The following is a 27,127-nucleotide window of genomic DNA, read 5'->3' as shown; positions in this document are numbered from 1 at the left end:
TGGAGATACCCTAAAAATAGTTTTCTGTTACTGTTTTAAAGTATTTCTAACAAAGAACTGTACCTTTTGTTTTTCAGACTGCTCTGGCCCATTTAGAGTCTCTTGCAGTAGATGTTGAGGTGGCCAATCCACCAGCCAGTAAGGAAAGCATTGATGGTCTTCCAGAGACCCTTGTTCTTGAAGATCACACTGGTAAGGGCAAAGTTGATCTCAAATGTTGAAGAACACATTGTACATTTAAGTATATTATCAATATACCTAGATAATTAAATACTTGATTATTAGAAACTTTCACTAGATTTTTTTTATAGAAACCAGATGCTCACAAACTTTCACCTAGTACAAGAATATTTTTAATTTTCAAGTGATAGGCTGAGACAAATGTTCCTCTGTCAGCTTTTTTACAAAGCAGTATTTATTAGATTCCAAATTGCCAAGTATTAGACAGAAATGCCTGCCAATTAACTGGTCAAAGACTGGCTCTTTCGTCTTTCAGAGGTATCTTCTATGAGTATAATATGTTGCTTTTCAGTTTTATTAAAATTGAACTACATGTGATTGACCTGAATTATTTGTTGTTTTCAGCTATTGGTCAGGAACAATGCTGTCCAATCTGTTGCAGTGAGTATATTAAGGATGATATAGCAACAGAGTTGCCCTGTCACCATTTCTTTCACAAACCTTGTGTCTCAATTTGGCTACAAAAGGTGAGTGATAGAATAATTAATTAAAAATTTAAAAATTAATACTTTAATAGTGTCTTCTGCAAGTGAATAATAGTATCTTTTTTTTTTTTTTTTTTTGTGAGACAGAGTTTCGCTCTTGTCACCTAGGCTGGAGTGCAGTGGTTCGATCTCGGCTCACTGCAACCTCTGCCTCCAGGGTTCAAGCGATTCTCCTGCCTCAGCCTCCCAAGTAGCTGGGATTACAGGCACCCACCACCAAGCCCAGCTAATTTTTTGTATTTTTAGTAGAGACAGAGTTTCGCCATGTTGGTCAGGCTGGTCTCAAACTCCTGACCTCAGGTGATCCGCCTGCCTCAGCTTCCCAAAGTGCTGGGATTTCAGGCATGAGCCACCACGCCCAGCCAATGGTAGTATCTTTTAAACCTGTTTTATTTAGCCACAGATTTGTAGTACTTTTTAATTCATTGTTAAAAACCTGATTGCATTTAATGATTACAGCTCAGGGATAATATGGAAATATTTTATTTTACTAACATTGTCTAAAAATATAGACAATAATAACAACATGTTTTTAATCATTTTAGGAAGTGATTAAATATCTGAAAACTCATTTTAGAATAAAGCTGATTAGAATTTTAATCATAACCCTGAAATTTGGTGTTTTCAAAAGTATCTAAAGCAGAGAAGCCTTTGGCACTACTCAAAGTACTATAACAATATACAGCTATTCTGCTAATACAGGTTGGTGTTTCTGAAATGTATATGAGAGATACTTAATAATCTACCAAGTAGCTCCTATTCCAGTTTTTATATATTGTCTTCAAATATTTACCCAATAAATCGTAAGCATATTTGAATTATTTAAATAAAGGAAGTGTTTTATTTCAGTCTTCTCTGTGAACTCTATTTTTGCATAAAGGATATTTACCATCCAGTTCACTAGGAATTCCCAAGTCACTTTTCCAAATTATCTACTTAGGAATACAACTCCCTTTCTTCCCTATAACCAGTGCTTTTTTTCTCCTTCCCTTTTCCCATTCCTTTCCTTCCTTCCCTGTCTTTCCTTTTCCTTTCTTTGCTGTTCCTCTATTTCTATTTGCCACTTTGTTCTTCTCAAAATTCCACTTAAAATCTCTGAAATCCAGTTTAGAAATGTTCACTGTTCTTTTATAAAATCTCTCTGTATGAGATAACCCATAGTGCCTTTCAGGTAGTAAGTGCCCAGTAAATATTTTACAAATCATATCAGATGAAAGCTATTATTAGAAATTAGAGGTGTTTTTATTTTATTAACAACAAAATCACAAATAAAAACTTATGGTGCAAGTTACAAAGACCAGCTAGCAGTCTTCAGTAAACAGCACGTGCTAATGTGTATTATTTGAGGAGTATTGTCTGCATAGAGATAATGTGTGTCTCAAGTCTCATGAGACTTCCTGGTATTCTGGATTGAGGTATAATGCTGGATTCTGAATTAGTTTTAAAATACTGCTTTCCTTGCTCTGTCCCTTCTCCCAGAACATAATTTGGGAAATAATATTTTAGGTGATTTTTCTTAACCTGTTTATCTGGCATTTTGTTAATACAGCCTAGATGGCTGTGCTGTACAATATACCAACCTCTAGTGTTTTTATAAGAGTTGAAGTAGGTAATCCGTGATGAATTTAATGTAGTGTTTGGCACATAGTAAACATATAGGATAGGAAAAGTAATGGTAAACTTATTACTAATGAAAGTTAGAATTCAGTAGAAAATGACTTTTTCAGTGTCTGTACATGATGGTGGTAGTAGTGGAAGTAGGTGTTATTAAAATTATTGGGGAAGCAGAAAATGCAGAGCCACCAACTCTTAAAATTTTTGAGCATGGCTGAGTCTGTGAGGTCCATTCCCTCATTTCATTTCTACTCCCATACATTAGACCTTCAACCCTTGTTGTCTTAACTACTATTGTAGTGACCTACTTTATTTCCTTACTTCCTTTAGAGGTACTTTCTTTTCATTTCTTTTTTATTTGCATAAATCTGTGGGGTACATGTGCAACTTTGTTACATGCATAGGTTATGTAGTGGTCAAGTCAGGGCTTTTAGGATATCCCATCACCTGGATAACATACATTATACCCATTAACTAATTTCTCATCATCTTCCCCTCTTCCTATCCCCTCACTCTTCCAAATCTTCATTATCTATCATGCCATCATTAAAGGCATTTTCTGAAATGTAGTTCTGATAATGTACTTCCCTTCTCATAAAAGAAAGAGAGGGACCTCCAGTCACCTGTGGAATAATCTGAAGTTTTAATCTTGACATTCAAGGCCTTCTGTGATTTAGACCCCAACCTGTTTCTTCAGATTTACTTTTCTGTACACTTGCTCATGTTTCTATGCATTTGCTCCTGAAGTCTGGCATGATTTTTCCCTATACCATCTGTAAGATTAGATGATATAGGTAGGTGCAGTTTAAATTCCACCTTTTCTGTCCTTAATAAATACTGTCTTTAAATTCCCATGATAGCTTCAGAGACTTAAGAAGCAGTGTTTTGTGTGCCTGCTGTGTGTCAGTCACTGTTAGATGATTCCTCTTTAAAGATTCATGATTTCTCCTTTAATCCTCACAGTACTTTAGGACTTATTGTTATCTTTATTCCTGTTTTCTAATGATTGTTACTTGTCTAAGTTTAAATAGCTAGTATGTAGTTCATCAAGACCACACTCATCTATTTGACTCTAAAATGTTATTGTTGGGGCCCAATCTGTATGGCAAGTACACAATAAATGTTTGCTGAAATGAAATTTTTTTTTTTTTTTTTTTGAGACGGAGTCTCACTCTGTCACCCAGGCTGGAGTGCAATGGTGCTGTCTCAGCTCACTGCAACCTCCGCCTCCCGGGTTCAAGCAATTCTCCTGCCTCAGCCTCCCGAGTAGCTGGGACTAAAGGCGCACGCTGCCACGCTCAGCTAATTTTTTGTATTTTAGTACAGACGGGGTTTCACCATGTTGCCCAGGCTGGTTGCGAACTCCTGAGCTCAGGCAATCTGTCCACCTCGGCCTCCCAAAGTGCTGGGATTACAGGCATGAGCCACCGTGCCTGGCGTGAAATGGATTCTTAAACGGTAAACGTAATATATGTTGTACAGCCTTGAATTATACTTGAGACTTTGCTGTAACACAAAGTAACAGTCTCTTCAGTCTTTCTCCTGTCAGGAAATACCTTAGTGTGAAGCCTTTCCTGCTTTTTTTCTGGGGAGAATGTTCCCAAGATACAGTTCTTTGTTGTCTTCAACAGCATGATCTCTTCAGCCTCCCTTCCAGCAGGGAGTTCTCTTTGGGAAAAAGACCAGATTTGCAAGGGGATAATCTGTTATCAGATAACGTAGCTCTATAATCGTCCATTGGTCCTAGAATGTTGTGCTCCTAGTATAACTGCTTTCCCCTTCCCACCTTCTCTCCAAGGTCTGTGGTTGATTGTTTTGTCATTTAGAAGGCACCTAACACTCTTATCTCTTTTTGGAAAGAAATGTCATGGCTTAGAAAGAAAGTCTGAAGTCCATCTGCTTTGACATATCTGTGCTACCCTAAAATGAGGCTTTAATTTGCCATCGACCTACGTTAATTCATCGTAGACCTTCTTTAATTCACACCAATCATAAATGATTTGGTGTGAATTAAAGTAGGTCTGTGGTTTCTCTAGTAAATGCATAATAGACTAAATAATGATAATTCAGATTATTGTTGAGCTAAACTCTGACCTCCATGTGGACATGTGCCATGATTCTTTGCTCACCCTCTGCGATTGCATCACTGCTGAGTTTAGCAGCTCTTAATTAAAACTCACTAAATTAAGGAGGATGAATGACCTTAAAGATATGAACATGAATAAGAGACATCATTTACCCTCAAAGAAACTAGAGTCTGATTGGGCACAGAGGAAAAGATATTAAAATTATGTCTTTCTGCATTGTGTGGATTTGACGTTTGTTTTTTGTTGTTAAGAGTCTTATTATTAGGATAATGATACTGTTTTTTCTTTATTAAGTTACTTGTGTGGCAGTTAAGATGATTCTGGTGGCTCTTAACATTTTTTTTTTCTCCAGTCGGGAACATGCCCTGTGTGCCGCCGTCATTTCCCACCTGCGGTTATTGAAGCATCTGCAGCTCCTTCCTCTGAGCCTGATCCTGATGCCCCACCTTCAAATGACAGTATTGCAGAAGCACCCTAAACCTTGACAGTTGAAATGAGATCAGTGTATCAAAGTAAATCTGCAAATTCCTTCTAAATTTCATGTGCAAATAATTATATATAAATATATTTAAAAATGCTATATATAGTATATGCCATAGTTTAGAAAGAATATTAACCTTTCTAAACTAAATTTAGGTTTGCAGAAAGTATTAAACATTTTCAAGCTGAATGTTGAGACAGTGCATCCATTTTCTTTAGTTGAATATGTTTGTATTAATTGTAAAGCCAGGCTTATCAGTTGACTCTCTCCAGAATAAATAATCATCTGTGTGGCATATGTTATTGGCTTTGTCTGTAATACTGCCACTAAGTGATTATAATTAAGCTGTCCTGTTTGCATCAAATGTAAAGACTGTGTTCACAACAGTAGTAAAATTTGGTTTCATTGGAAATGAAACAAATTCTAAAGTATGCTTTTTCACTAGTCCCTTTGATTTTGCTATATCATAACCTCTTGGTTCATATGCTGAGAAATTTTTCAGAAAGTCCATTTTTGTTTAAAATTAGGACTTTTCAGAATGCCAAATGAAGGCTAAAATTTTGGCCAGAACATTACAAAAGTTTTAAATCGTAGACGTAACTCCCCCTGAAATAAAGTTAGGTAGTAAAATCCTTAATGAAACCAGTGGATGTGCTTAACGTAAGGTTAGTAAAGCATACAAAGAATCTAGTGTGCTCAGGGCTTGGTACAATGAGCTGAATTAGATGGCCTTATGAAACTCTTTCTAACCTCTTACCCAACCTGTTTCTCCTTGGTTAAAATTATACTTGAAGGCCCAGAACACTCATGGCACATTTGTTTAATATTGGTTATAGTTAGTTTAAGGTAATTTTGCTTCTACAGTATTTTGGAAGGTCTGAAAACTTGCACAGGGTCATCTTTGTAATTATATAACCCCAAACTAAGATGCACAATGTCTCCTTCAGGTGATTACACACAGTAAACGAGTATGTGCAAACATGGACATAATAGTTCACTTACAAATGTGATTTGATGTTAACACTAGAGAATGATGACTGTAGAACATTTGAGCAAGTAAAATAGTAAAGCACATAGTGAGTGTACGTCCATCTAACTGGTACATTGATAATTTAGTTTGGGCACATAAAAGGAATATTTATATGGCTTCCCAAATGCAGAGTTACATCTTATTTGTGTATTTCTCTGAGTATTTATATCCCGTCTCCTTTTTTCATTCTTAAAAATAAATGAATTTTCACTGTTGGCACATATGAGGCTTAAATATAAGGAACATAACACTTGCATTCTAATTTTTGCATATATTGTAAATGTGTCTGGTATTTACAGCAAAATACTGTGTATCCTTTTATGGGTAAAACAAAAGTGAACATTGCATGCATGTAATGTGATGAATTTGTAATTTAGGAGTTCTTTGGGGCTTCTGTGACTTTGGAAATGCTTACATTCAGGCCTTAATGTTGCATTAGCTAGCATGTTTTCCCTCTGATGTATATAGTCACTGTTGTATAAACTAATCTTTGCTTGTTTTCTACTCTGTGATCTTTCCATATCATATTTCATTAATGATCAGTTAGTGTCAAGGAGTCAAAACAGATTAAAATTAATTTCGTGTGTATATGGTGGAAATTTGTGGCTAGTGTGATTTTTGTTTGTTTCCTTTTAAGTACTGTTGATCAGTTGTGACACTTACTGGTTAAACTTACGTTGCTAAAGATTTCTCTATAATAAGCCACACATTATATTTAGACTATATTAAGGGACCTTGGTTTTCTTCTAGATAGCAGCTGTCCCAAAGAAAATATTTCTTCTTTGTATGTTAAGATTTAGCTATTATCTGCCAGTTGTTAAGAGGTTTTGGTTCCAAACTCAACCAGCAATGTTGAGAGCTGAACTTAAGATAGCTGTTGTACTTTTTGCTTTCCATCTGTTACTGTCCTTCATTCTTGGCTCCCTACTATCTATAAACAGCTGCTGTGAAGGAGAAAAGTTGAATAGGAGTTGGCTTAAATTTTAAAAAGGAAAAAGAAAATTGAGGTTTTAGGATTTTCATGGTAACAAGCTCTGGTATAAGCTAAGGCTGGCAAGTTCAGATACTAAAATATTATTTGATCATATCTCGGATCCTTTTGAAAAAGTTAAGACTATATGAAGGTAAATTAGAAATAAGTATGAATATTAATAAAATAGCATTTATCTTATTTCTCTGTTTTATGTTGTGACTTAACCTAATTTTATTTTTTTAACATTTTCTTATTTCTTATAATATGAATGCTGATATTTAAAGGTAGATCTATGTGGTATTCTTTGTGTTTCTTAATTGTTTAACTCTTAAGATTATTTGTGATCTGGATTTATGTATTTGTTAGATACATACGAATTGTTAAAATGGAATGCAAGTTTTTCAAAAGCCCAGGTCTAAATGTAATGGTTGGTTTATTGTTCTATAACCCCAGCCCATCATTTTCTGTGTAAATCATAAACAATAAACAGAATATACTCGGTGGTCATTTCTAATATTTAATTGTGTAATTGTATCACTTCTTAAACAATTTAGAGTTAATGACAGATAACACTACTGAGCATGTGATGTTAAAAGTCCTTGAACTATAATCTAAGAAAGCCCTAGAAAGAGCCAGACAGAAGTAGTTGATGGACTTCCTACTGCTGGAGGGTCTCTGAGTCCTTGCCCTCTCCTCCCTGACATCCTTAGCTATCCCGTAGGTTTCAGCAGAACCTGATTTCCACACTGACTCCGGACTGCAGAAACCCTTAATAAGGAAGGGAGCCCACCTCACGTCAGTGGTTTTCTCCAAATCAGGCATGGAAATATTATTAAATCTAACTGTTTAGCAAGATTCCTTGTGGTTCTCAAACAGTTCAGAGAACTCAGTCATTTCAGAAGGGTCAGTTGGGTGCTGATAAATTACGCAATTCAATTAGACAAAGACTAGCCAGGCATGGTGGTGCGCACCTATAATCCCAGCTATTCAGGAGGCTTGAGGCAGGAGGATTGGTTGAGACCAGGAGTTGAAGAGCAACCTGGGCAACATAGTGAGACCCTGTCTCAAAAAAATTTACAAAGTTGGATAAAAACTAATCATTTTGTTTAGATGCTTAGAAAGTTTAGAATTCTGATTCTCCTCTAATAGATTAAATATGTACTAGAAAAATAGTCTCAGAGCTGGAAACATCAGTGGTATACCTCTACTGTTGATGTTTTTATAATTTCATCATCATTTTCATTCAGCCACTGCCGGATGGAGCCATTCAGCACCCCTGCAAGGGATGAATTTCATTGTTGGAAGATTGTCACCAAATTTCTCTATAAAACAGCACACATGAAATTAGAAAGTCCTGTTTCTCCTGTGTGGTCCCCTCTTCATATCCTTCTTCAGGCTTCACGCTTTCTGAAATCTAACATGGTATCTATTCCAGACCAGCCTAGAGTTGGCTCTTTCACTCCTTCTCTTAAAGTATGTTGCTCAGAATTAAACACAGTTCTGTGGTCGAACTAGGGCAGGGTTCAGGAGCACTGTTGCCACCTTCAGAGTGATTCTCCTGTGGCTGTTACGGTTGGTATATGTTATTATTACCACCATCATTATTAGCCAGGCTGTCATACTGTTTGCTGTCTCTTGCTGAGCTTCCCAGGTATTGCTGGTAAGCCAAGTCCCCACCTTATCTTTACTTAAACAATCTCTTATTAACCTAATTGAAGGACAGCATTCATCCTTACTGAATTTGATTTGTGAAGGTTCTTGTGAATTCAGGTTTTTCGTCTTAGCCTTGCATCCGTTCCAATTTTGATAAAGCATACGTTTGGTATGTAGTGGCTTTGTCTAAGTTGTTGATACATGTTGAATTGAATGGGATGCAGTACAGACCCTCTTTAGAATGCCGCTATACACTGCACTTAAGGTGAGTGATCCGTTAATTAGTAATTTGGTTACAGTTGTTGCAGTAACTACCAGTCACTTCATATGCCCGTTTCTTCATCTTTCCTAAAAAGGACACTAAAAATTTTGTTGTGTTTGGCAGACAGATGCACTATGCACTGTCTTTGGAAGTAGCCTAATGTGCTAGTATATTAAAGAAAGGAAATTAAGTCAGCTGGTAACGCCTCATTCTTAGTGAAACCATACTGCCTCTTTTTCTAACTCCTTACGTGCCATCTGTTTAATAATCTGCCTTAGAATTTGTTAAGTGATCAATGTCAAGCTCATTTTAATAATTTTTGGAGTCCGCCTTTTCCCATCTCAAAATTGTGGTGTTTGAAATAACATGACCTTGACAAAGTCACGTAATCACCCTGCTTCTGTCTTCTCTTTAATGAATCTAAATTATAGGTTCAGTACTACCACTATTTGTGCATGAATAAGGGTTTGAAAAAAATGTTTTTCATTGATGTGCAAAGTCATAGGGAAATATGTTATACTTGGTTTCCATCATTGTTTATAGCACCACTTTTTGGAGAATGATGAACATTTCAGATAAAACACTCTTAAAAACATATTAATTACCTTTCAAGAGTTGCGAATTTGACAGGGGAACTTTATTAAGTCAAAATAAAATGTAATTTTCATAATATTAATTATGAAACCTAACACTAATAAAGATAGTTGGTAATTTATTGCATCTTATTAGTATATAATCAATATACAGTTTTTATAGTGAACATTGACAGGGAGGAGGTCTTTATCTTTTTAGAAAGATACTACTTCTTACTGTCAGTAATTTCCTTAGATTATAACAATGTTTCTTCTTACGAAGATTCATTTTTAAATGCATTTTTACATTATAATAATAGTTTCTATTTATGAAACACTAAATATTAGGCATAGTGTAGGCTTTCTATCTTATCTCATCTTCATAATAAGTCTGCAGGGTTGATTTATTGTCTCAACTTTACAAATTAAAAAAAAAATTGAGCCCCAGACATGGTCAAAGAGCCCTGGTTCTTAAAGGAGATGCTGTCGATTCTGTCTACTTCATGCTGCCTTCCTGAGTAGGAACAGCTTACCTGATCAGTGTTATCAGTGTTATTATTTAAGTACATTGCTTGAGATGCAGTCTGTTTTGTTTTTTTGTTTTGTTTTATCAGAAAAAATTAGGATCTGTTCAGAATTTTGAGAAATATTTTTTCCTTGCTATATTATTTTGCTAACATGTTAAGATATTTGTGTACTGATGACCAAGATTCTAATGTGGCCCTGATTAGTGAAGTTTCTTAGTCACCAGTAAGATCTAATGAGAACTTCCTACCTTTGCCTGGTAATCTGGGATTCTTAAACTGTTCTGCAGAGACTGTCCCAGGCCTGAAAGGTGTATAGCATCCTGTTGTCTCTTAGCCATCAAGAGCTAACTATGCAGACATCTTTCTACAAGCAATTTGTGCTACCCTTTCCAAAGGTCTGGATTTCAGTTCCTCTAGAAGCCATGGACATCTGCCCTCCACAACTGCAAATACTCCAAAGAGTACAGAACCTACTCCCAAGTTGTTTTATTTGTAGGAAGAGACACTTGACAGGGGCTTTCCTTTTGATTTCAATCCTTAATAAATGCCATTTTAAATTCTTTTTTAAAGAATTCTTTAAAAAATCCAGCCGTTTACATTGTGCCCTAGTTCTATTAGTCTAATCCCAATGACTTGTGAAGAGAACCCAACTGTTACAGACAGCTGTTAAAAGGGGCTTCTCTACATGCCATCATACCAACTGGCTTTTGGCCCCAACAAATAATTCTTCCTCTTTACCTGGACAAAGGATCCCCCAACCCTGGTATTGCAGTATTCTAGGTTTGGTGCCATTGTAGAATGTTAGACTTTTTATTTCCGTTTAAATTGACCTTTAAAGCAGATGAAGATAGGGATGAGGAGCTTACAAGATCAGCCTTGTCTGGGAAGCAAGCTCAGCCTCAATTGGATGACGAAGCTATTCACAAGTGAGCACCTTGGTTACAACCCACATCTAAATGAGTAAATACTACCTGAAAGAAAATGTTTAAAAATTTTCAAATTAGGGAGTTTATGAAAATAGTATATTAGGACATATAAAATGGGAATACTTTCTCAATCCACTGAAAAACACCTTCATTAAACCCAACAAATTAAATATTTGTATAACCTGAGCTGCTGTCCATTTAATATTTACAAAGTGCCTACTCACAAACCTGTGAACAAAATAGACAAGATCCCTGGCCTCCTGAAGTGTCCATTGTAATGAAGAGACTGTTACACGTGCCCACCCCCAGCACAGCTGGATTCACTCAGTAGAGAGGATTTCATCTTAGCTTGGGGAATGCCTGACACACAGGGCCTTAGTGTCTCTTCTGTGATTACCCAAGCTAGAAACAAAAGCAAGGAAAGAATGAGCCCCCTAAGGTGACTTTAGCTACCAGCACCTACTCTCAAGCCCAAAGGATCTATAGCTATATTGAGATAGTTATAGGTTGAAGGGTTGAACCCATCTCCTAAGAGGTTGTATGCCCTATGGACCACAGCAGGCCATGATGACTTACAACCAGGGAAATTTGAAAAGAATTTTTCTTTTTTTTCTTTTGAGATGCAGTCTCACCCAGGCTGGAGTGTCATGGTGCGATCTCGACTCACTGCAACCTCTGCCTCCCCAGATCAAGTGATTCTCCTGCCTCAGCCTCCTGAGTAGATGGGATTACAGACATGTGCCACCATGCCCCCCCTAATTTTTGTATTTTTAGTAGAGATGGGGTTTCACCATGTTGGTCAGGCTGGTCTCAAACCCCTGACCTCAGGTGATCCACCTGCCTCAAGCCTCCCAAAGTGCTGGGATTACAGGCATGAGCCACCAGCGCCAGCCAAGAGTTTATTTTCTGGAGATGGGGGTGAGTTGAATAGAAGAACCAAAACTCCAGTGTTTGACCTTATATCCTGTGCTTTATTTTTGCTTGTTTTCTCCCTGTGCTACAGCATTCACACATATGCATCCAGTGTGGTTTTATCCAGAAAATAGAACATAAAGCAGGCAATTCTGAAGCACGGCTTTTCTGCTGGTCATGTAGGCTCTGATACAAAATATTGTATAATTTTTTTTTGTAACTATGCTGGCGTACCAGCACTAACACAATGAACCCTGCAAACTGTCTTACTAAGGGCTTAATAATGAGTAAGCATCATTGTAAAATTGTCAGACTTGCTGTATTATGACTCACAGAAGCTGAATGGGCCAAGTTAAAGTGCACTGGACATTAAGGGAAATAAATGCTATGCAGATGCACAGCCATGTTAAGACAGTCCCCCCTCTCAACTTAGCAGCAGCACTATGATGTAGCAGAGGTGCCAAATCTGAGCATAACCGAGTTTCACTCAGGGAGGACAGAAATGTTGCACAATCCTTTGGGTTCTTCTTTCCCCAACCCCCATTACTGTATAATGCATTTTCTCCCAAAACTAAGGCCCTGAAGAACTGCCTAAAGCTTAATTTATATGTAGGTGAAACTCAGTAGAAGGGGAAGCAGAACAGAATGCTGCATTGGATGAATTTACCACAGTGCCTGCAAGGACCATTCTACCTGAAGGAGAATATCCCTTCTCATTGTCAAGGACTGCAACGGATTCAGGGTTTTCCCCTGCTTGCAAGCTAACAAATTTCCTAGGTCCCAGGAGTATATACAAGACCCCTGGATCAGAGACAAAGGACTTCATTTCTCATAGCACAGTGGACAGCATGAGTTTCATAATTACATCAGTTTGCCTTCCCCCCAATGTCCCTCAGGAGTGCTGCACACACACAGTGTGAGTTTAGTGCCACAGCTGAGGAAATTTGAGCTTAGGAAACCCCAATCTTAGGGAACTGCTAGAAATCTGCCCCAGGACAAGACATTATCCTCATTTTGCTCAGGAAACAAATCTGTCCTCTGACCTGGGAGGAGAGTAGGGGACAATATATCTGTCTCTTAAGACTATTTGCTATACAAACATCTTTGAAAAGGCAGGACAGAACAAAGCTGTTCATGCTTCTTGCTCAGAAGATGTGCAGAAATACGAGAAATCGAGGAAGAATTGTCTCTCAACACCATAGCCCCTGCTAAAGGGATGGGACAACATAGGCCTCAAAACCCCACTCCTCCCAGCCACAGGTGATTGGACTGTTGGGCACCTGACTCAAGGCTCCTGCACTCAGAGGTTGACCAGCGACCCGGTGCTGGAGATAAGGCAGGTCTATCAGCTTCTCTCACTAATTTATGTTGGGAAATAGGGAATTCTTAACAGGAAATGGGGAGGTGAAGCAAAAGGGTTGCAAGAGGAGGGATATTAAAGTCGTAAGGAGTCATGACATGCTGAAGTGATGAGGAAGCAGAAACTAAGAACAGTTAAAAACTGAATGGGAGAAAATACTTAAGAGTGGATTGAAGAGGAAGCCAACTGCAGTGGGAGAGAAGGAAGCTGAGCCTCATGACCAGTGGAACACCAGAATGAAGTAGTCATAGCTCCTTCCTTTCCTCAGGCATCTTTTTACTTCCTATCCCAATCTGCCACCCACATCAAACATGGATATCCTTATAACAACACACACAAGCCAGTACTGGAGAGAATTTGAGTGAGCCTCTGTTTTAGTTAAGTAAGCTCTTTGTTTATAAAGAACGGAAGAGATACAAAATAATGTTGCCGCACAGTGACAGTAAACTAGTTAACGTTTATTGAGTGCATACTATGTGCTGGGAATATTTTTGGGTCATTTTACATGCAACATCTTAGTTAATCCTTATATAATCCTAATAAAACTTAGAAGTAAACACTATTATAATTCCCCAAAGACATCAAAAGATTAAGTAGCTGCCAAGGCTCACATAGCGAGTAAGTAAGGGAGTCAGGATTCCAACCCAATGCCCTTAACTGCTTTGTTATATTGCTTACTGCATAGGTGAGTGAGTTAATACTCAAGGTAAGTACAAACAAAATAAATTTTAGTGACATGACTAATAGTTCTTGCAGACTAACTTTGTAAACTCAATAACCCTTTAAACATTATTACATCGGAGATGAAAACACTAAACATTTGGATCAAAAAACTTAGAAGTTGGTAATTATCTGTATTAACAATCACAGAGAATAATCCTGAAGAGGTTAAGGAGAGGAGCCTGAACATTAAATTGATTTACTCTCTTACCTGGAAAAAAAACCTGATCTCAGCAGATGCAATTTATGTTACTTTTATATCCACTGTAGACAGAATTCTGCCTCCATCATTTTCTTTCTTGCCAGCCCCTATGGTGTCCACAGTGTCAGTGACCACTGTCCGCACCTGTAAATAGGTAAGAACAATGATGTGGTCAAAGGAAGCCTGTTGTATTTCTAAAGACTGGTAAGGCCTGGGTAGAAAGCAAGTTGTGATTGACCAGGGATAAACATCGGGTCCCTGCTGTGTCTCACACTAAATCCACTCTACATGATCTTGTTCTGTCCTAATTGGTCTCTATCCCAGATGATTAATCCCTTTGGTTAATGAATACCCATAGCCTCATCATCTCTAGGAACAGGCACCTAACAGGAGTCTGAGAGAATGTTGCCAAAGCAACTTGGTGAAAGATGCTTGTCTGTTCATTGACTGCTTTGTGCTGAGAATCAATAAAAAATTAATGATCTAAATAACCACTATATTAGCTCCCTTAAGGAAGAAACAGTGGCTTGCCCAAGATCATACACAGCCAACCAGTGTTGGAGCTAGGACTTGAATTTAGTTCTTCTGACTACTAACAGTTTTCTTTACTATGCCAAATACTGTTCCTGCTTTCCTTTCACCTGTACTCACTGTAATTCTCTGGTGAGTCAAGGCAGCAGCTACGGTGAGGTCAGAAAAAATGGCCTTCATTGAATAGGTAGCATTTGCCTACAACCTACTTTGTCCCAGATACTCTTCCACCAGCAAAGTGGGAAAATAATGACTTAAATAAGCAGAGCAAGCCTTCTGTTTGTGAGTTTCTGTTTCTCTGCTTCGGTTTTGGGTCAGTTTTAAGACCTAAAACTTGGCGTGGGGAAGCAGGGACATTTCTGAGAGCTTGCTCTGCAGCCAGCACTTTATGAAAATAGAAGTACAGGATGAAATTTTGAGCTCTTTAAGGATGACAACACTGATTGATGATCACTAGGAGCCGGTAATTGCCTCCTGGTCTTAAAGTAGGAAACCTGCTGGGTAAAAAACTAAAGACAATGAAGGGAACATTTTGTCTTATAAATTGAGTAACAGCATTCTCTGGCAACTTGTTAATGTCAGAGATGATCTCTACAAAAGTGAAGATAAGCTTGATTGCACCTAAAACGAATATTTTTTCCTATCAAATGGGAATACCAATTTAGGTTGTTCTGGGCAAACTTCCTTGAGTTTAAAAAGAGGGAAGCTGAGGCAATATTTATTTACAGACTCCAAGTTGGAAGGAACTAAACAATCCTGCCAGTTGCTCTAGAGGTGACAGGCACTTGCCTTTTCTCACTTTTCTTTTTCCCTTCTTCCCTCTCTCCTGTCTCTCCTTCATTCCTTCTTTCCTTCATCAGCCAGGCTGACTGAGCTTAAATCCTAGTCCTACCACATTCTAGCTGTGAAGTCTTGAGCAGCTTACTCAACCTCCATGTACCTGTTGCCTCATCTATAAAACATGGACAGATGGTTTTCTATCTAGGGTTATTATGAGTGAGTTCACATATGTAAAGTACTTAGGATCTGGCACATAGTCAGTGTTGGGTAGGAACACGTTTTCCCCATTCCTGATGTTTCCTTCCACATGGAAGGACTTCTTCATTCATTATTTGATCTAAATCTTCATTGACAAATCACAGTATCACACATGGGCTCATGAATTTTGTAATATATTTTTAAGTCAAATTGTTTATGTAGACAGGAACCCAACAAAAATATTTCCCCAGGACCTTGCGCACCCTAGAAGTGGCTCTGGAGAAAAGCATTTGCCTACAGAAATAAACCATTTCCTTCCTCAGCCTATATCAGTAACAAAGGTGCAGCTTTGGCCACTATCTGCCACTCCTTTCTCTTATTCCTCTGTTTGTTTAGAAGCGGATCAGGAAAGAGGGACACCATTTCCTCGGATCCCTCAAAGTCCCAAAAAAAGAACTCAATAAGCATTAGCTGTTATCATTTTTCAAGCTTTCAGGTTGTGTTTTATTTTCTGTTTTTCTCCTTTCCTTTCATTCCAAAAAGCCTCTTTTCTTTAATTCTATAAGCTCTTCTTTGGTCCTGAGAGATTCTTGTTTGTTTATTTTTGTTTGTTTGTTTTTTGCAATTATTCCAGAGATCTGGACAATCTCTAGCACAGAAAAAAAAAATTCCCTTCCTTCTTAGCATCCTTCAGTAGTTGGACTCGGTGAAAATTCCACTGCCCCCAGCCCTTTGCAGCACTGCTCTCAAGGCCAGTAGGCTGTACCTGGGCCCTGACTTGAGAGGAAGATCACAAGAGAAGAGCATTCAGTGGGTTAAAAAAAACAGATCCGAAGGATGAAGGGAATCTACCTTCAGATTGGAACCGAAGGTCAAAGGTTCTAGGAATGAAGGTATTCAACATGGCAACGCTGGAAGCAAAGTAAACGTTCAACAGCTGGATGATGATAAAGTAAGTGACCTTGAAACCAATAGGACAACATGGAGCTCATTACGATTATGTTTAGGGAGACCAGGAGGAGACATGGAATAGGGCTTATGTGCAATAAAACAGAGAGGAAAGGAGGAGGCAATTTATAAATGCATGTCCTCTGATTGTGTAAAATTAGGCATCTGTTAAAAAGACGGGAATGATGTAATAATAGAGTTAACATGTTAGAGTAATTGGATAATAGTATTAGTTGTTTCTTTTCTCTAACTGAATATAATATATTACTTTTATAATTTAGTAAATTTGTTCTTTTCAAAGGAGGTACACCCATGCCTTTCTCCTGGCTATCTGCAGCTCAACAATGAGGGACTTGGGCTCCCCAGGCCTCCATCACACTAAACAGTCCTGGCTGACTATGATACCCTTCCTCTTTTCTCCCTAATTTGTTGTCTATTACAGTTTGCTCCGTGGACATGTGAAGCAATCTCTGGGGGTGGAGCTGAGGAATCTGCATTATTAACAGTTTCCTGGGAGATTCTTACACACACTAAAGTTTGGACAAAGATTGCTTAATTTTTCTGCCAAAAGTCTTAACCACACAGGGACTTGCACGATCTATGTTATTTCTTGAAGCAAAGTTAATCCACCGATATTATGCCTTGTGTGTATGTGTTTTAAGTGCCCAGTGAACACAGTTCCATTTATCCTCAAAGATTTTTGTGTAGAAATTTTCGATTATAATTTATTCATGGTTTTTGCTTAGAAAGCCACCTTATAAGCAAGGTATCCTGTCATAGGATCACTACTTTCTTTCCCTCTGTTTTGAGTCCTGCCGTAATTAGGGCTGAGTGACTTTTCGGGACACACTTTACTTTGTTTCTTTGATCACAACAGAGAACACAGGACTCTCGGGTCCTGAGGCTGGCTGAAGGGTTTCAGTTTTCCTTAATTCTCTATCATTATAGGACCTGGAAATACCCACTCATGATCCCACTGCTTCCAGCCCTCAAACTAAGAATGGAGTCTCTAGTCGTGCACATTCCTGGGCCTCAGGGCTCACAAGGCAGTGAGGCTGAGGTGGGGCGGCCTGTCTGCGTCTGCGCCCCAGCAGAGCCTCACAGGTCCTCGCTGGCACTGCAGGAAGGAGGCCCCTCTGAGGCGAGGAGTGTTCTGACCTACAAGGCTGTCCAATCTTTTGGCTTCCCTGGGCAACATTGGAAGGAGGAAAATTGTCTTAGGCCACACATAAAATACACTAATGATAGCTGATGAGCTTTAAAAAAAATGCAAACAGAAATTTCATAATGTTTCAAGAAAATTTATGAATTTGTGTTGGGCCACATTCAAAGCTATCCTGGGCTGCATGCAGCCGGTGGGCCATGGGTTGGAGAATCTTGCTTTATGATTTTACTCAAGACGGAAACTAAGTGCTAACATTTCCCCCAATCACAATTCTATTTTACCTTTTTAAAAACTCTAAAGGGCAAGAATTTTGCTAATCTTTTCTAGAAATATAAAAACAAGCAAATATGTTTTCTAAAACAAACCAAGGCTTTTCTCCTGGGGAATTTGCAGACATAGCACGAACTCCTTCCTCACTGCTATTTCTTGAGAGGGGCTGTTAGGCTGTGCTGTGCTCTGCTTAAGGACGAGAGGCCAGGTACACAGCCTGAGAGGCCAGTCATTGTGCCATGGTGTTGTCAGGAGTTCCCAGTGTCCATCTTGATAAGGCTTTGCTAAAACATACTAATACAAACTTCCATTACCTCCTGTGTTTCTAAATAAACATACCAAGTTATTTTAAAAGACTCATGTTTTCCTTTGTAATCATTTGAAATTTCTGCCTAGTGTGAAACAACCGTCTAGATTCTCACAGAATTCATGAATAATACTGAAATCCACTCTCCTAAACAGCAGCAGTTTCAAGTAAGTCGTGCACTAAACACAATGTCCAAATTTATTTTTAAAGCTTTGAAGATAAATGATGAAGCCTCCTATGAGATTATCTTTTATGTAGCGGAAGAAAAGAATCCTTGAGGGTCAAGTTGCTAGGGCAGTCACAGAAGCCAGAGCCATGGGCCAGGAGGTCCTGAGGCCTCTCTGAAGGATGTGCGTGATCATCCACTATGGGTGCAGCTGGTGTTGAAAAACTAAGCTGATGCACCACCTCTGTTGTTCCAAGGCTAGACCAACAGTGGGCATTCTCTAGACCTATTGTCTCCTTTACCTATTAGGGGGAAAACCACTTCTACTGTGCAGGGATCTGCCCCTTTAAACACATAAATACCACTTAATCCACTGCCCTCAACAGAGGAAATGACCACTGGCCTGGAGGCCTCCAAAATTCCTTCTCTTTTTCTTTCTTTCAAATCAAAGGTCATGGTTCATTTCGAGTTCCAATGCTATTTTCTAAATTTTGTTTTAATCCAGATCTCATGACTTCTTTCTCATTCTCTTTCCTTCCTGAACAATTCAGTGCTAAAACCATTAGGTAGGGCAGAGCGAAGACTGTATGGGCGCCAGGGTGAAGGAAACCACAGTGGCACAGAGTACAGTGCCTGCATCAGGACAGGGTCAGGAGGCAGTCCTGCAGAGGGGCAGCTCAGCATGGTGTGTTCAAGTCCTACAGAGTATTGGAGCCCAAGTAAGTATGGACAGTGTCCCTGAAGAGAATGGCCCAGCACAGAGAATCGAACCCCAAGCTGAGGATGCCAGGCAGTGGGAGGGAGAGGGTGGAAGTCGGGGGGGCTGCTGCAGGGTGTCAGAGCCACGCTGGGTGAGGAAGGCATCCCTGTAGGGGCAGCTCAGTTATAGAGAGCTAGGACCCACAAGAGGTGAGTACAGGGGAGCACGTGGCGATGGGTCAGTGGGAGGTTGGTTACATCCAGGGGATTTGATAAAATACAAAATATATTAATCATATGGAATGGAGATTTTTCACCATTAGTGAAGGGAGTTACAAATGTGGAGAGGGAGAAAATGAGATGGAAGCCACGGTGTTGAATGGGAATTTAATGTATCAGTGTGAATCCATGGTTTTCCATATCCATAGATGTATAAATGTAGCTCTAAATGTGTGTGTGTACACAGATGTTAGGGGTGGCAGGTATCCAAGTTACCCCCAAGTTACCAGCGGCAAATCTCAATTCTTGCCTCCTCAGAAAAAAGAATTTGACTGAGGGGCATAAGGTAGAAGGAGAGACCAAGGCAAGTTTCAAAGCAGGAGTAAAACTTTATTAAAAAGCTTTAGAACAGGGAGGAAAGGAAAGTACAGCTTGGAAGAGGGCCAAGCGAGCAACTTGAGAAACCAAATGTGCAGCCTGACCTGTTGACCTAGGGTTTTATATGTTAGCATACTTCCGGCATCTTGCTTTACTTCACCCCACTCCTGAGATCTTATTGGGAAGCTGCTGACCAGTTTCAGATGTTTTCTATCTATTAGGAGACTACCTCTCCCTGGCGCTGGCTGTGACCAATTATTCAGAGAAACAGTTAACAACCGCCTGACAATCACCTGCTGGTTGCCTGACACTCCTGGTGTGTGTTGAGGGGGAGCCCTCCGCCGCCCTGCTCATGCCTGCCTAGCTACCTACTGTAACACAGATCCAGTGCCTACCTCTGTCGGCTGAAATGCCTAGGAGTAGTGATAATCCTAATACCCAGATCTCGATCTCTAAAAATCACCTTCCACTAAAAGAAACCAGGGCTTATTGGAGAAATAGCTGATTTCAGGGTTGGGAAAAGAAAAGATGAGCCTAGGACATCTTGAGCCAGAAAAGGAAGTGATCAAAGAATGATGGAAACATATCACAAAGACTAGAAGCTGGCTAGAAAGGGCCCTTACTGGCCAAACGGGACAATTTGTGCAACAAACCAAATAATAATGAAAGGTTATAACCCGTTGAACAAAATAGGAAATGTAAATCCACTCAGATATAAAGAAAGAAGTGAATAAAATAAAGTTTGATAAATGGGATACTTACATAATTTCAAACGATTTCTCCACCAACACCTGTTAATTACAGAGGAGAAAAGTAACTTTACAATGGGAATGTCTGGCAGACATCACCTGACTCAAGTGTCAAAGTGAAGAAACATCATCAATGATGTTTCCATTAAATGGAAATCCTGTGCCACCTGACAAGAGGCATTTAGGACTTCTGTGATATTACCTCTAAAGAAGCATCACCTGAATCTGACTATGAAGAAACATCAGAAAAACTCAAATTGAGGAACACTCTGCAAGGTAACTAGCCTGTAATCCTCACAGATTCAAGGTCAGAAAAGACAAAAATGAGAAACTGTTTCAGACTAAAGTTGACCTAAGGGACGTGACAAATGTAGTGCATGATTCAGAACTGGAGCCTTTTGCCATAAAAGACACGTAGGAGACAATTGGCTAAAATGGAAGGAAGGCTGAGGTTTAGATGGCAACAATATGTAAGGGTTACTTTTCTGATTTTGATAGTTACATCATGTTTCTACAGGAGAATGTCCTTGTTTGTAGGAAATACATACTAAAGTATTTAGAGGTGATGGGAATCAGGTTGGTGAATTACAAATAGATCCAGAAAAAAGGAGTTATTTGTCACATACTTATAACGTTTCTGTAAGTTTGTGATTATTTCAAAATAAAACAATTAACTTAGAAGCACATTACACTTGTTCCCATCCTACACTGAGCCATTTTGAACCTGGGCCATGTTGATAACTAGGAGAGGAAATGTTACCTGCTCATAGAAGTCATCTGCCAGAATTTTCTTATTATTGACTTATGTAAAATTAGGTTGACAACTTAATCTGGGAAAAAACATCACAGCCACCTTTTCTTGTAATGCTTTCCTGAGTGTTGGCTAAATACAATGAAGTTAATACAACTTAGAAAAGCAAAACCCCCTTCAAAGAAGAACTCAAGGGATAAATTTTCACCACGATGTTCAGCATGAGATTATCTTCCATAAGCGTGCATCCCTCCCCTAATTAGCTTCCTGACCTTCTTTCTAGTTCCCTCAAAACCCTGGCAATGGCAACTAAAAAGATGGCTTTTGTGAGAAGAGCGATTGGTGTCCACACCTGCTGGTGCTGAGCACAAGACAATGTACATGTGTTCTCTTGAAGGAAGAAACTTTAGAAACGTCATCTTCAAGGTGTCAATCACTTGTCTACTACAGCTGCTGCCTCAGCGTCCACTTTTAGACCCAGCATCAGCTGTGTGAAACCCAGTCGCACCCTGCCACCTTTGGTCTAGGTGTGACTTCTCTTCCTTAGAGGGGCATGATAGAGCCCGTGTGTTTCTTTTCTTTTTTTTCTTTTTGTTTTTGAGATGGAGTCTTGTTCTGTCACCCAGGCTGGAGTGCAGTGGCACCATCTTGGCTCACTGTAACCTCTGCCTCCCAGTTCAAGCAATTCTCCTGCCTCAGCCTCCCAAGTAGCTGGGACTACAGGCATGAACCACCACGCCTAGCTAATTTTTATATTTTTAGCAGAGATGGGGTTTTACAATGTTGGCCAGGCTGGTCTCAAACTCCTGACCTCATGTGATCCACTTGCCTCAGCCTCCCAAAGTGCTGGGATTACAGGCATGAACCACCATGCCTGGAGGAGCCCATGTGTTTCTCATCTCACCAACCCAAAGCCCAACTCACTCCACAGCTGCTGACCATGAGGAAACCTAAGGTCAACACCGGAGTCAGGCAAATAAGCCACCCCCCCACCCCCACCCCCATACACACTTGTTTTATTTAAACTGGCCAATCCACAACTCCCAGAGGAAAGCCCGTGGGCCTTCATGGAGGCCTAGTCTCAAGCCCTCACTCTCCCTTCCCACCTGCCGATCGAGTGCCCTGCTGTCTCTGGACTTCCCATTGGCCCTCAGGGACGTGTAAGTAATAAAACGCTTCTCTCATTTCATATATTTTGTTTTGTGGCCCCCTCTGTGTCTCACCTGACCAACATACCTGAATCTAATTCTCCCGCTCAGGGTTTTCCCAGAGAGTGACTATCCTGGTAGGAATAAACTGGACCCAGGCCAGAAAAGAGCCACAAGGGCTTCTGCCAGTGTTTCCTGTGAGAGGGACACCTGGTCATGGGTCACACTTAGGCATTAGGCCGTCTACGAGGATAAAGAAGTATCCTGGCTGGGTGCAGTGGCTCATGCCTGTAATCCAGTACTTTGGGAGGCTGAGGCAGGTGGATTGCCTGAGCCCAGGAATTCGAGACCAGCCTGGACAGCGTGACAAAACTTCCCCACTACAAAAAATTAGCCAGGAATGGTGGCGCATGCCTGTAGTCCCAGCTACTCGGAAGGCTGAGGTGGGGATTGCTTGAGCCCAGGAGGGGGAGGTTTCAGTGAGCCAAGATCATGCCACTGTACGACCACTTCCCCTGGAGCCTCCTCAGGACAGGGCTAGAGTTTACAGACACTCTCCAGAGCAGCCTCAAGACCAAATCAGAGGAAAATCACAACATAAGGGTAGATAAGGTGCTGAAAGCGATGGCGGTGGTAATTAGCTCTGAGGAGGAAGGTGGAAATGAAGAGCTTATTTTGGTAACTGCTCCTACATGCTGATGGCTTAACCTAAGGTAATCTGTGCCTTCCAGTTTTAGGATCTCATCCAGAGTCATTATAATATGGGCGGGGGTACACTGACTTTGGGTTCAGTCCAAGGTTCAAATTCTGGCTTTATTTATTTTGCTGACTGTCTGCATTTAGTATCCTACTTAATCTTTCATCAGCTGTGCTAGGTACTGCTAGTACCTCCACTCTCCATTCACCACTTCTTTCTTCAGTCTTGTTCAGGTGATGCTATAGCTAGCCTTTCTGCCTCTGTGCTGGTTACATGAGAAAATAAACACTTTTCTTGTAGAAAGCCACTGTAGTTATATCTCACTGTGAAACACAAACATAACTGATGGGTTACATAACTGATGAGTTATCTATAAAAATGGGGTTAATGCGGGAGGCGGAGGTTGCTGTGAGCCGAGATTGCGCCACTGCACTTCAGCCTGGGCAACAAGAGCAAAACTCCGTCTCAAAAAAAAAAAGTGGGGGCGGTTAATGATGCCTACCTCAAAGGGCTGAATGAAAGGTTAGATCAAATAACATGTAAGTGCCTCTAAGTGGTAGAAGAGAAAGTTGGATACATGCTGCTGTCTCTATTCCTTCCCTCAACCAATTTAATCCTGTCCAAAGAGGGACATGCTTTCCGTTGATATCCTATTTCCACTTTCCCCAGTTCCATGCTTGATTCAGCAAGCTGGCTAAAGTAACCACATTCAAGTTTGGCTGGCTAGGAACCTGCAGGTGTTCAACAACACGAAGGGAACTCTAAGTGATGTCATTTTAGGGGATTATGAGGAGGACATTTTGTGGTAGTAGTTGGGGACTCGGAGAAACCTGTTGAAGGTTCTAGGAGTCCTCAGCCATCCATTTGAGCCACCAGTCATCCTGTAACTGGCATGATGATGAGGAAGACCTTGCCACCCAGCTTTGTAAACTCTCCTGAAGAAGCCTGCGCTTCCAATGAGTTTTCTCAGCTTACCAGTTAGGATTAAATCTGTGAGATTTTTATGGGGAGGACATATCTCTTAGAAATTCAGCCAGGTGCGGTGGCTCACACCTGTAATCCCAGCACTTTGTGAGGCCGAGGGGGCAGATCACTTGAGGTCAGGAGTTTAATACCAGCCTGGCCAACATGGTGAAACTCCATCTCTACCCAAAAAAAAAAAAAAAAAAAAAAAAACCGGTCATGGTGGCACGCACCTATAAACCCAGCTACTCCAGAGGCTGAGGCATGAGAATCACTTGAATCTGGCCGGGCAGAGGGTGCAGTGAGCTGAGATCATGCCACTGCACTCCAGCCTGGGTGACAGAGCAAGACCCTGTCTCAAAAAAAAAAAAAAAAAATCTGTCATTACTATTGTCTACCTTCAGCATTTTGTAAGGCAAAACTATCCATATTAAAGTAGTGGGCCAATGACCTAAAGTTCATATTTTTACTACGTATAATAAGACAAGTCTCACAGTTTCATAAAAATACACTTACAGGTTTCATGCTGGTTGTTTAGTTTTGATTAAGTGAAAATAGTAATACTTAGCTTACAAAATATTCTTGAACTGTAAGATCTTTTTCAGGCAGGATACACCTCAATTCTAATCCCAGGTTTAGTTCATTGGTTGTTCTCCCATTTTACTTTAGTGGCTTTTTTGGAAGATAGATTTCTCAGAGCCTCATTGACCAGAATTCCAGATTCCAGATTCCAGAGAACTGGGGTTCATGCCTTCTTGCACCTTCCTTAGGATTTGGGGAATCTCTTTGTTGGGTAGTCTCTGAACAGCACCCCTGGAGTCATGCAACACAAGCACCAGTTGTAGTTATTCTCAGCAGTTCTTGAAAATTGGTCAACTAAGAAACAGCTGCCTGATATGCTCATCCTGAAATATATTCAAAACTCAAGGGCAAGTACATTTAATCGGGATTATTTTGTTCTAAGTGATAGAAACTGAGTCTAAGCTGGAACTAAGCAGGCAATTTATTGCCTCACAGAGCTGAAGAGTCAGGGGTCACCTGGCATTCAGCATGGCTGGGTTCGGGGCTTAAATGGGGCCTCTAGGATTCAGTTTCTCTTCAATGTCTGACTGTCTTCATCCTCAGTCTTCTCCAGATGATGCCTGAAATCTCCCTGTTCTGCTTTCAAGGTAGTAAAGCAGCTACATCCTCACACCCTCCTAGGTTTGGCTCTAGAAAGTCTCTTCAGTAGCCTCCCAGAAAGTCCAGCGACTCACCGTCCACTCTGGTCACACCCATTAGAGTCACTGTAACCAAAAGGAGATGGTGTCATGATTGGCGTGAGAGTCACGTGTTTGAGCAGAGTCCACCCCATGGAGCCTTGGATGGCGTCCCACAGGCTGATAATGGAGAGGGGATGGATCCCAGTGAAAAATGGGAGCTACTACTAAAAAGGGAGAAATAAATGCTGGGGAAGCAAGTAACAGAAATGTCCATCCTTACATAGCCATTAGAACCTGCAGATGTCTTCTGAGACTGTTAATTTACTTTCACTTCAGTGTAATTTTTGAAAATCTGATTTTAATCTCATGGCAGTTCAATAGAAAGTAATTCCTATTGTCAGTTACTTTATGTTCAGTTTTAATCTAAATACTGGCACATACTTGAATTGGTAAATGATACCCCCCACCCCACCTTTTTTTTTTTTTTTTTTTGAGACAGTCTCACTTTGTTGCCCAAGCTGGAGTGCACTGGCATGATCTCGGCTCACTGCACCCACTATCTCCCAGGTAAAAGCAATTCTCATGCCTCAGTCTCCTGAGTAGCTGGGCTTACAGGTGTGTGCCACCATGCCTAGCTAATTTTTGTAGTTTTAGTAGAGACAGGGTTTTACCATGTTGGCCAGGCTGGTCTAGAACTCCTGACTTCAAGTGATCTGCCCTCCTCCGCCTCCCAAAGTGCTGGGATTACAGGCGTGAGCCACTGTGCCCAGCCTGCTCATTGTTCTATACAGCTTCAATCATTCACATGTCTCTTACCATCTGTTACGAAGTATGGTCTGCTCAGGAGCCCAACAAACTTGATCTCCTGGAGTCCTTTAAAATTCCAAAAATTTCTGAGAAATCAGCTCAGTAAATTGCTTTAACAAGTTTCCATGTCCTAGCCTCTGATTCTATTTGAATTAACAGTCTCCATAACCTGCTTCAAGTTTTTACATAAAGTTCTCAAACCTCACACTGACAGACAGGTTCTATTTGGCTAAGAGTGCTAAATAAAAAATAACAACTTCCTAAAACCCTTGGCTTTAGCCCATCCACCACTGAACCTTGTCACTCAAGCTCTCATGAGTTCAGCCATACACTAATGTAGAACTATCATGCCAGATTTCCCTGAGTCCCTCCATTCCTGATAAGCAGATGATGAATAAATGCAACTCAAATCTTCTAAGTCTATCAAAGGAGATTCTAAAGAGCCTTGAAAGTGGAGCTGGTCCATCAAAACAATTTATTTCTTCTATTTGCTATTACAAGAATATCACATTGAGGTTTTCTTAGTTTGCTGTTTAGTCTTTAATAAAGTTACAGCTATGATGATGCCAAGGTTTGGAATAATTGTATAAGAGGCCAAGTTACTGTTCTCAGAAAGCCGACTCACTCTACCCATATTAAATAGTACATGCTATTTTTGTCTTCCTAGCCTGATGAGTACAATGATATTTTAGTCATAATTACTTATATAGGATAGTAGTTAGTGATGTTTTAAGTCCTTAAAAATAGATTCAGCTGAGTGCCCAGTATTTCTAATGATTAGCAATTGTATATACATCATTAAGTATTCCATACAGCATCCTGACTCCCCTGAAACCATAAACTCAAAAAATCTTTTTTCTTTTTTCTTTTCTATTTTTTCTTTCTGTTTTTTCTTTTCTGTTTTTTTCTGTTTTTTTTTTCTATTTTTTCCTTTTCTATTTTTCCTTTTCTATTTTTTCCTTTTCCATTTTTTCCTCTTCCATTTTTTTCCTCTTCCATTTTTTTCCTCTTCCATTTTTCCTCTTCCATTTTTCCTCTTCCATTTTTTCCTCTTCCATTTTTTCCTCTTCCATTTTTTCCTCTTCCATTTTTTCCTTTTCCATTT

At 39.9% G+C, this 27,127-nt stretch overlaps 1 protein-coding gene and 2 long non-coding RNA genes across 3 annotated transcripts in view; 2 read left to right on the top strand and 1 right to left on the bottom strand.

Annotated features, from left to right (window-relative positions):
• Positions 1-7,426, top strand: part of PJA2 (praja ring finger ubiquitin ligase 2) — a 71,317-nt gene extending 63,891 nt beyond the window's left edge. Inside the window, exons 8-10 of the mRNA XM_526975.7 lie at positions 78-192; positions 586-707; positions 4,779-7,426. Of these exons, the coding sequence (XP_526975.2) occupies positions 78-192; positions 586-707; positions 4,779-4,904 (363 nt within the window). The 3' untranslated portion in view covers positions 4,905-7,426. The remainder of the gene's footprint in view (positions 1-77; positions 193-585; positions 708-4,778) is intronic.
• A 6,674-nt stretch (positions 7,427-14,100) lies between these two features.
• LOC107974799 (uncharacterized) lies at positions 14,101-24,671 on the bottom strand. Its single transcript, XR_001717826.4, has 3 exons — positions 24,587-24,671; positions 20,468-20,496; positions 14,101-14,188 (listed from the first exon to the last, which is right to left on the bottom strand). It is a non-coding gene; the product is annotated as an uncharacterized LOC107974799 (long non-coding RNA).
• LOC134809966 (uncharacterized) lies at positions 15,750-22,393 on the top strand. Its single transcript, XR_010156964.1, has 3 exons — positions 15,750-19,128; positions 20,510-20,730; positions 21,489-22,393. It is a non-coding gene; the product is annotated as an uncharacterized LOC134809966 (long non-coding RNA).
• Positions 24,672-27,127: the final 2,456 nt, after the last annotated feature.

This window comes from Pan troglodytes, chromosome 4 (assembly GCF_028858775.2).
Source record: "Pan troglodytes isolate AG18354 chromosome 4, NHGRI_mPanTro3-v2.0_pri, whole genome shotgun sequence".
In the NCBI taxonomy this organism is placed as follows: Eukaryota; Metazoa; Chordata; class Mammalia; order Primates; family Hominidae; genus Pan; species Pan troglodytes.
The sequence above is the reverse complement of the archived record's forward strand: the minus strand, read 5'-3'. Positions and strand labels throughout refer to the sequence as shown.